The sequence below is a fragment of the Aythya marila genome, assembly GCF_965140915.1.
Source record: "Aythya marila genome assembly, chromosome: 31".
Lineage (NCBI taxonomy): Eukaryota > Metazoa > Chordata > Aves > Anseriformes > Anatidae > Aythya > Aythya marila.
This window is the reverse complement of record NC_139072.1, coordinates 1,268,936-1,279,849: the sequence shown is the minus strand read 5'-3', so window position 1 is coordinate 1,279,849 and position 10,914 is coordinate 1,268,936. Positions and strand designations below refer to the sequence as shown.

The following is a 10,914-nucleotide window of genomic DNA, read 5'->3' as shown; positions in this document are numbered from 1 at the left end:
GGCTTCGGGGGGCGCGGGGAAGCCCCCGAAATAAGGGTCGGGTTGGGGGTAGGCCGGGGGGGTGGCGGGGATGGAGGAGGAGGAGGAGGAGGTGGAGGAAGAGGAGGAGGAGGAGGAGGAGGAGGAGGAGGAGGAAGGGGGGGGGGGCGGCGTGGCTTCGTCTTCGCGGGGGGTGCGGCGGCGGTGGGAGGAGGAGGAGGAGGAGGAGGAGGAGGAGGAGGAAGGCAGGCGGGCGTCGGCGGAGGCGTGGCGTTGGTAGCGGCCGTAGGGCAGGTAGGGGTCGGAGGGGCGGAAGGGCTGGGGGGGGCGCCGAGGGGCGGCGGGGGAAGAAGGGGTCGGCCGGGAAGGGGGTGTCTGCGGGGGGGAGAGGGGGTGAGAAAAAGAAAAAATTAAAAAAAAACATTAAAAAGCCATAAAAACGCAACAGCGCGACACAAAGACCCAGAAAAAAAACATTAAAAACCCATAAAAACCCATAAAAACCCATAAAAACCCATAAAAAAACATAAAAAACCCATAAAAAACCCAACAGCGCGACACAAAAACCTATAAAAACCCACTGAAAACCCACTGAAAACCCATAAAAACCCATAAAAACCCATAAAAACCCAACAGCGCGACACAAAAACCTATAAAAAACCCACTAAAAACCCACTAAAAACCCATAAAAACCCATAAAAACCCATAAAAACCCATAAAAACCCATAAAAACCCATAAAAACCCATAAAAACCCATAAAAACCCATAAAAACCCATAAAAATCCATAAATACCCAACAGCGCGACACAAAAGCCTATAAAAACCCATTAAAAACCCATTAAAAACCCATTAAAAACCCATAAAAACCCATAAAAACCCATAAAAACCCATAAAAACCCATAAAAACCCATAAAAACCCATAAAAACCCATAAAAACCCATAAAAACCCAACAGCGCGACACAAAAACCTATAAAAACCCACTAAAAACCCATATAAAACCCATTAAAAACCCATAAAAACCCAACAGCGCGACACAAAAACCTATAATAACCCATATAAAACCCATAAAAACCCATAAAAACCCATAAAAAAACATTAAAAACCCATAAAAACCCAACAGCGCGACACAAAAACCTATAAAAACCCACTAAAAACCCACTAAAAACCCATAAAAACCCATAAAAACCCATAAAAAAAACATAAAAACCCATAAAAACCCATAAAAACCCATAAAAACCCATAAAAACCCATAAAAACCCATAAAAACCCATAAAAACCCATAAAAACCCATAAAAACCCATAAAAACCCATAAAAACCCATAAAAACCCATAAAAACCCATAAAAACCCATAAAAACCCATAAAAACCCAACAGCGTGACAGAAAACCCCAGAAAATCCCAACAGCGCGACCCAAAAACCCAGAAAAACCCAACAGCGCGGCCCAAAAACCCAACAACGCAGCCCAAAAACCCATAAAAACCCAGCAACAAAACTCAAAAACCCATAAACACCCAACTCCGAAACCCTAAACCCAATGGCGCGGCCCCAAAACCCAGAAAAACCCAACAACAAAACTCAAAAACCCATGAAAACCCAACGGCGTGACCCAAAAAGCCATAAAAACCCAATGGCGTGACCCAAAAAAACAAAAAACCACAACAGCGCGGCCCAAAAACCCATAAAATCCCATTAAAAACCCATATAAAAACCATAAAAACCCATTAAAAACCCATAAAAACCCAACAGCGCGACACAAAAACCCATAAAAATACAATGGCGTGACCAAAATCCCAACAATGTGACCCAAAAACCCATAAAAACCCAACGGCGTGACCCAAAAACCCATAAAAACCCAACAGTGTGACCCAAAAACCCATAAAAAAACAACGGCTTGACCCAAAAAGCCATAAAAACCCAATGCCGCGGCCCAAAAACCCATAAAAACTCAACTCCGAAACCCAAAACCCAACGATGTGACCCAAAAACCCATAAAAAAAAATAGAAACCCATAAAAACCCATATAAAAAACATAAAAACCCATTAAAAACCCATAAAAACCCAACAGTACAGCCCAAAAAAACATAAAAACTCAACTGCGTGGCCCAAAAACCCAACACGGTGGCCCAAAAACCATAAAAACTCAACGATGTGACCAAAAACCCATAAAAACCCAATGGCGTGGCCCTCAAAAATCATAAAAACCCAGCGATGAGACCCAAAAACCCAACGACGAGACCCAAAAACCACCAAGAAACCCAATGATGTGACCAGAAACTCATAAAAACCCAACTTTGAGACCCAAAACCCAAAAATGCGGCCCAAAAAAAACCATAAAAACCCAACCCTGAGACCCAAAACTCAACAACGCGGCCTAAAAAACCCCAAAACCCAATAACCTGACCCCAAAAACCCAACTCAAACTCTCCCCAAAACCCTGACAATCCCAAAAACCCAACAACCCCAAAACCTCAAAAACCCCAAAACCCCCCAAAACCCTAAAACCCAAAACCCGACCCCAAAACCACCAAAACCTTCAAACCTGACCCCCAAACTGACCCCAAAACCCCCAAACCGACCCCAAAACCCCAAAAACGACCCCAAAACCCCAAAAACGACCCCAAAACCCCAAAAACGACCCCAAAACCCCCCCAAAAAAACCCCAAATCGGCGCCCCCGTTACCTTCCGGCCCCGTATGCGGTGTCCTGGCCGTAGGCGGTGCCGCGGGTGCCGTAGGGGGCGCCGGGGGGCTGGAAGGGGCCGAAGCCCCCCCCGGGGGGCTCGGGGGTCCCGTTACCGGGGGTGCTCCCGGAGCCGAAGGCGCTGTCGGCGGAGTGCCGCCGGCGGGACTCGGGCTGGGGGGGGCAAAAAAGGGTGTTGGGGGGGGGTAAATACCCCCACGGGGGGCAAATGGGGGAGTTGGGGGGGGGTAAATACCCCCCGGGGGGGAAATGGGGATGTTGGGGGGCAATAAACGGCCCCTGGGGGGCAAATGGGGGCGTTGGGGGGGGTGATAAATGCCCCCCGGGGGGCAAATGGGGGTGTTGGGGGGCAATAAATGGCCCCTGGGGGGCAAATGGGGGCATTGGGGGGGGTAAATAACCCCCCGGGGGGCAAATGGGGGGGGTTAAATGCCCCCCAGAGGGGAAATGGGTGAGTTGGGGGGGGGTTAAATGCCCCCCAGGGGGGAAATGGGGGTGTTGGGGGGGATTAAATGCCCCCACAGGGGGCAAATGGGGGAGTTGGGGGGCAATAAATGGCCCCCAGGGGGCAAATGGGGGTGTTTGGGGGGGGTTAAATGCCCCCCAGGGGGGAAATGGGGCTGACGTAGGGGGTAAAAAGGGGACTGGGGGGGTTAAATACCCCCCGGGGGGAGAAATGGGGGTGTTGGGGGGGATTAAATGCCCCCCAGGGGGGTAAATGGGGGATTTGGGGGGGGTTAAATGCCCCCCAGGGGGGAAATGGGGTGGGGTGGGGGGTAAAAAGGGGATGGGGGGGGTAAAAAAGGGGTCGGGGGGGGGGGTAAAAAGGGATTGGGGGTCCCTAAATGCCCCCCAGGGGGTTAAAATAGGATGGGGGGGAGAAATGGGGGCGTTGGGGGGGCCCCAAATGCCCCCCCGGGGTGGAGATAACGGGGTGGGGGCCCCAACCCAGACCCTATAACCATGGGGGGGGCACGGGGCAACCCCCAAAGACCCCAAACCCCAAAAATTTTTTGGGGGGGGGAGCAGGGGGGGCCCCCCCTTACCGCCTCCGCCTTGTCCCCCGGCGTCGCCTTGCCCCCGGTGGGGACAGTTTGGGGCGTGTAGGCCCCATTGACAATGAGCTCGTAGTACTTCATCCGCTGCTGCCCTATAAGGGAATTAGAGGGTTTTGGGGTTAAAAACCCTAAAAATGGAGCATTTGGGAGCTTACGGGAACAAAAACCCTACAAAAATGAGCATTTCTGACGGTAGAAGCGCAAAAATCCTACAAAAGGAGCAATAGGACCCGGTGACAATGAGCTCGTAGTACTTCATCTGCTGCTGCCCTATAAGGGAATTGGAGGGTTTTGGGGTTAAAAACCCGAAAAAAGGAGCATTTGGGATGTTAAGGACACAAAAACCCTACAAAAATGAGCATTTCTGACGTTAGAAGCGCAAAAATCCTACAAAAGGAGCAATAGGACCCGGTGACAATGAGCTCGTAGTACTTCATCTGCTGCTGCCCTATAAGGGAATTGGAGGGTTTTGGGGTCAGAAACCCTAAAAAAGGAGCGTTTGGGATGTTAGGGGCACAAAAACCCTAAAAAAAATGAGCATTTAGGAGTTTAGGGTCAGAAAACCCTAAAAAAGGAGCAATAGGTGCCATCAATGAGCTCGTAGATTTTAAGATTTTGGTTGCACGAAACCCTAAAAAACGATCTTTGGGTTTTTTAGGATCACCAAACCCTAAAAAAGGAGAATTTGGGATTTTGGGAGTGAAAAACCCTAAAAAAAGAGCATTTGACCCGTTGACGAGGAGCTCAGAACGCTTCATTTTCTGCTGCCCTATTGCGAAATTTCATAGGATTTTGGTGTCACAAAACCCCCAAAAAACAATCTTTGGGGTTTTTAGGGTCACCAAACCCTATAAAAGGAGCATTTGGGGATTTTAGGGTCGCAAAACCCTAAAAAAGGAGCGTTTGGCCCGTTGATTAGCTCAAAATACTTCATTTTCTGCTTCCCTGCTGCGAAAATTCACAGGATTTTGGTTGCGCAAAACCCCAAAAAACAATCTTTGGGGTTTTTAGGGTCACAAAACCCTAAAAAAGGAGAATTTGGGATTTTAGGGTCACAAAACCCTAAAAAAGGAGCATTTGGCCCCATTAACGATGAACTTGTAGTACTTCATTCTCTGCTGCCCTACAACGGAAATTTATAGAATTTTGGGATCGCCAAACCCCAAAAATCAATCTTTGGGGTTTTTAGGGTCACAAAACCCTAAAAAAGGAGAATTTGGGGATTTTGGGGTCACAAAACACTACAAAAGTAGCCTTTGTCCCGCTGATGATGAGCTTGGTGAAAATGAGCTTCCTTTTCTGCTGCCCTACTGCGAAAATCCACAGGATTTTGGTTGCGCGAAACCCCGAAAATCCCTTTTTGGGATTTCTACCCTGGCCGAAACCCCAAAAAAGGCGTTTTTTGCCCCGAAACCGAGGAGAAAAAGCAGACCTTTGATGTCGAGCTGCACGTGGATGACGTTGCCCATGACGGGGGTGTTGTGGAGGTGCTTGACGGTCTCCTTGGCGCCGCGGGTGCTGGCGAAGAGGACGCGGGCGAGGCCGAGGTGCTTGCGGGTTTTGGGGTGCAATAGGATCTCCACCTCCTCCACTTCCCCGTATTTTCGGCACATTTCGGCCAAAAACGCCTCGCGGACGTTGTCGTTCAGCCGGGCGAAGGTCACCTCCTTCAGCGGGATCTGGCCCACGTAGAACTCGTCCAGCTGCGGGGTGGGAAGAGGGGAGAGGGGAACCCCAAATGACGGTTGAAATCATCAAATCCCAATTAAAATACCCAAATCCCCATTGGGATCCCCAAATGCCAATTAAAATCCCCAAATCCCAATTAAAATCCCATTAAAATCCCCAAATCCCCATTAAAATCCCATTAAAATCCTCAAATCCCCATTAAAACCCCATTAAAATCCCCAAATCCCAATTAAAATCCCATTAAAATCCCCAAATCCCAATTAAAATCCCATTAAAATCCCATTTGAAATCCCAAAATCCCCATTAAAATCCCATTAAAATTCCCAAATCCCAATTAAAATCCCATTAAAATCCCAAAATCCCCATTAAAATCCCATTAAAATCCCCAAATCCCCGTTAAAATTCCCATTGGGATCCCCAAATCCCCGTTAAAATCCCCAAATCCCAATTAAAATCCCATTAAAATCCCCAAATCCCCATTAAAAACCCATTAAAATCCCATTAAAATCCCCAAATCCCTGTTAAAATCCCCATTGGGATCCCCAAATCCCAATTAAAATCCCCAAATCCACATTAAAATCCCCATTGGGATCCCCAAATGCCAATTAAAATCACCAAATCCCAACTAAAATCCTCAAATCCTGTTGGGATCCTCAAATCCCAATTAAAATCCCTGTTAAAATCCCCAAATCCCCATTGGAATCCCAAAACCCCCGTTGGGATCTTCAAATCCTGTTGGAAACCCATAATCCTTGTTAAAATCCCAAAACCCCCATTGGGATCCCCAAATAGCAGGGAAATTCCAGGATCCCATTGAGATCCCCAAATCTCACTGAAAACCCCAAACCCCATTGAGATCCTCAAGATCCTGTTGAGATCCCAAGATCCCGTCGAGATCCCCAAAGCCAAAATCCCGTTAAAATCCCAAAACCCCACTGAAATCCCAAAATCGGGTTTAAATCCCAAAATCCCATTGAGATTCCAAATCCCAATTAAACCCCAAGATCCCGTTGAGATCCCAAACCCTGCTGAGATCCCAAGATCCCCTTGAGATCCCCAAAATCCCATTGAAATCCCCAAATCCCATTGAGATCCTGTTGAGATCCCCAAAATCCCATTGGAAACCCCAAACACCGTTAAGATCCCAAGATCCCATTGAGATCCCCAAGATCCCACTGAGATCCCAAAACCACAATGAAACCCCAAGATCCAGTTGAGATCCCCAAGATCCCAATGAGATTCCCAAGATCCCACTGAAAATCCCAAACCCTGTTGAGATCCCAAGATCCCGTTGAGATCCTAAGATCCCCCTCGGGATCCCAAATCCCATCAAGATCCCAAGATCCCATAGAAATCCCCCAAAACCCACCAAAACCCCAAGATCCCATTAAGATCCCAAGACCCCACTGAAATCCCAAGATCCCATTGAGATCCCAAAACCTCATGGAAATTCCCAAATCCCACTGAGATCCCAAAACCCCAATGAAACGCCAAATCCCGCCGAGACCCCAAAAAGCCCCAAACTCACCTTAAATTTGGGGACGGGCAAGGAGAGGTCGCGGTGCTTGGCCCAGATGCGGCGGGGCCGCGGGTCCCGCACGTCGCCCTCGGGGCGGTACCCGGAATCCTATAGGGGAAATCAGGGTGAACACCTCCCCAAAAACCCCAAAACCACCCCAAAATTATCTTAGGGGGTTCGTCCATCCCATAACGTTGACGTTCGACCCCATAAATGCCCTCAAAATATCCCGATTGCCCTATTTATAGGGTTTCCCATATAATCAAGCACCTATAGGATGGTTTTGGGGTCCCTACTGGGCATTTATGGGGCACCCCAAATCGTGAAGAGCCTCAAAACCCCAAATATTCATTTACAAACCCCACAAACACCCCAAAATATCCTCAATTATGGGGTTTCCTGGACTATAAATCACTTTTAGGACAATTTTAGGGTCCCTATTAGACATTTATGGGGCACCCCAACCTGTGAGGACCCTCAAAACCCCAAATATTCATTTACAAACACCCCAAAATATCCTCAATTATGGGGTTTTCCATACTATAAATCACTTTTAGGATGACTTTAGGGTCCCCTTTTCGTACCTATGGAGCACCCCAAATTGTGAGGACCCTCAAAACCCCAAATATTGATTTACAAACCCCACAAACACCCCAAAATATCCTCAATTATGGGGTTTCCTGGACTATAAATCACTTTTAGGACAATTTTAGGGTCCCTATTAGACATTTATGGGACACCCCAAACCTTGAGGAGCCTCAAAACCCCAAATATTCATTTACAAACCCCACAAACACCCCAAAATACCCTTAATTATGGGGTTTCCTGGACTATAGAACACTTTTAGGACAATTTTAGGGTCCCTGTTAGACATTTACGGGACACCCCAAACCTTGAGGAGCCTCAAAACCCCAAATATTGATTTACAAACCCCTTAAACACCCCAAAATACCTACAGTTATGGGGTTTCCTTGACTATAAATCACTTTTAAGACAATTTTAGGGTCCCTATTAGACACTTATGGGGCACCCCAAATTGTGAGGACCCTCGAAACCCCAAATATTAACTTCCAACCCCCTTAAACACCCCAAAATACCTTTACTTATGTGGTTTCTTGGACTATAAATCACTTTTAGGACAATTTTAGGGTCCCTATTAGACACTTATGGGGCACCCCAAATTGTGAGGACCCTCAAAACCCCAAATAATCATTTACAAACCCCTTAAACACCCCCAAAAAAACCCCAAAACCCATTCAAACAACTCCCTCCCCCTTAACATTACGGGGGGGGGGGCGCTCCGTTTGCGGGGCCGCCGCTCGTTAACGGTAAGGGCTATTAACGAGCGGAAGGTGTCGTTAGCGAGGTGAGAGTCCGCTTAATTAGCGGGGGGCGTTAATTATCCGGGGGGGCACTCACGGGGACGCTGAAGTGGACGCCATCGTAGCGGTAGACTTTTTGGGGGGCGCGGCGCAGCGCGGGGTCCACCAGCAGCTTGTAGCTGCGCCAGGGCGCGCTGGGGGCCCGCTGGCTCTCAGCCCCCGGCTCCGGCTCCATTCTGCCTCATTGACACTGGGGGGGGCAAAAAAATAAGGGGTCAGGGGGGTGGTCGCAACCCTATAAACCCCCCCTGGTACCCGCAGGTTGCTTTGACCCCGTAAATTCGACACAAAGTACAAGGATTCCTTCATAATCCCATAATTTCTCTCGTAATCCTATAAATTCGCACGCAAAACCCGTAAATGTTACTCTCAAATCCCCCCAAATGCCACAGATTTTACTCTCAAACCCCACAAATCCCACCCAAACCCCATTAATTCCCCCTCAAACCCCATAAATCCCCTCATAAGCCCACAAATTTTACCCTCAAACCCCACAAATCCCCCCCAAACCCCATTAATTCCCCCTCAAACCCCCCCGAACCCCATAAATTTTACTCTCAAACCCCACAAATCCCACCCAAACCCCATTAATTCCCCCTCAAACCCCACAAATCCCCCCCAAACCCCACAAATTTTACCCCCAAACCCCACAAATTCCCCCAAACCCTATAGATCTCGCTCTCAAGCCCCACAAATCCCCCCCAAACCCCACAAATTTTACTCCCAAACCCCACAAATCCCCCCGTAACTCCCCTTCAAACCCCAAAGATCCCCCCCAAACCTCACAGATCTGCCCCCAAAACCCCATAAATTCCCCCAAACCCCACTATTTACTTCAACTCCCCAATATTTACCTCAGCCCCCCCAAAATTTACCTCAGCCCCCCCCCCACAATCCCCTCACACCGACTTTCCCCCCAAAATCCCAAATATTTACCTCAGACCCCCAAAATTTCCCTCACCCCCCCCGCCCGCCCGGATCCCCTCACACCGACTTTCCCTCCAAAATCTCAAAAATTTACCTCAGCTCCCCCCCCGATCCCCTCACCCCAACTTTTTCCCCAAATTCCCCAATATTTACCTCAGACCCCCCCAAATTTACCTCAGTTCTTCACTACTTACCTCAGCCCCCCCCTCAAGATCCCCTCACACCCACTTTTTCCCCAAATTCCCCAATATTTACCTCAGCCCCCCCAAATTTACCTCAGACTCCCCCCTCACAATCCCCTCACACCAATTTTCCCTCCAAAATCCCCAATATTTACCTCAGCCCCCCAAATTTACCTCAGAGCCCCCCCGTCCCCCTCACCCCAACTTTTTCCCCAAATTCCCCAAAATTTACCTCAGACTCCCCCCAAATTTACCTCAGACCCCCCCCGATCCCCTCACACCCTCTTTTTCCCCAAATTCCCCAATATTTGCCTCAGCCCCTCAAAAATTTACCTCAGCCCCCCAGTCCCTTCACACCGACTTTCCCTCCAAAATCCCCAATTTTTACCTCAACCCCCCCAAATTTACCTCAAACCCCCCCAAATTTACCTCAACCCCCCCCAGTCCCCTCACACTGACTTTCCCTCCAAAACCCCCAATATTTACCTCAGACCCCCCAAATTTTCCTCAGCTCTCCCCAAATTTACCTCAGCCCCCCCCCATTCCCCCTCACCCCAACTTTACCCTGGGACCCCCAAAATTTCCCTCAGCCCCCCCAAATTTCCCTCAAACCCCCCTGTCCCCCTGAACCCCCCCCGTCCCTCTCAACCCCCTCAGCCCCCCCAATTCCTCTCAGCCCCCCCATTTCCCCCTCACCCCAACTTTTCCCTGAGACCCCCCAAATTTCCCTCACCCCCCCAAATTTCCCTCAGCCCCCCCAAATTTAACTCAACCCCCCCAAATTTACCTCAACCCCCCCATTCCCCTCACCCCCCCAAATTTACCTCAGCCCCCCCGTCCCCCTGAACCCCCCCGTCCCCCTCAACCCCCTCAGCCCCCCCACGCCCCCCTCACCCCAACTTTTCCCTGGGACCCCCCAAATTTCCCTCACCCCCCCCAAATTCCCCCCAACCCCCCCAAATCCCCCTCAAACCCCCCCAAATCCCCCTCACCCCCCCCAATCCCCCTCCCCCCCTCCCCTCACACCCCCCTCACCCCCTCATCCCCCCCACTCCCCCTACACCCCCCCAACCCCCCCCCACTCCCCAAACCCCCCCAAATCCCCCCAAATCCCCCCCAAAACCCCCTCCCCCCCCCCCCCCCTCACCTGCCCGCTGCCGCCCCCCGCGGGACGCCGGAGCCGGGCGGGGCGGGGCCGGGCGGGGTCCGACGATGACGGGGGGGGGGGCGGGGGGGCTCCGGGGGGGGCGGGGCTCCGAGGGGGGGGGGCTCCAAAGCTGGGGGGGGGGCTCCAGGGTGGGGGGGGGGCCGGGAGCGGAGCCGCCGCCGCCGCCGGGGCCGGGACCCGGTGAGGGGAGGGGGCGGGGAGGGAGGAGGAGGAGGGGGCGTGGCCAACGGCGGAGCTCGCGGGGATTATCGCGAGAGCGAGCGCGCGCCGCACTTTCGACGCGGAAGCGAAGCGCTCCCCGCGTTAAT

General features: G+C 50.6%; 1 protein-coding gene across 1 annotated transcript; it reads right to left on the bottom strand.

Moving 5' to 3' along the window:
- Positions 1-2,070: 2,070 nt before the first annotated feature.
- On the bottom strand, positions 2,071-10,671 carry SETD1A (SET domain containing 1A, histone lysine methyltransferase; the record flags this gene model as incomplete). The annotated part of the gene is made up of 7 exons (XM_082781637.1): positions 10,586-10,671; positions 8,367-8,519; positions 6,957-7,055; positions 5,172-5,442; positions 3,728-3,831; positions 2,662-2,834; positions 2,071-2,074 (listed from the first exon to the last, which is right to left on the bottom strand). Exons 2-7 carry the CDS (start codon positions 8,502-8,504, stop codon positions 2,071-2,073), a joined length of 789 nt encoding a protein of 262 aa, XP_082637763.1. The 5' UTR covers positions 8,505-8,519; positions 10,586-10,671.
- Between the last annotated feature and the right edge of the window lie 243 nt (positions 10,672-10,914).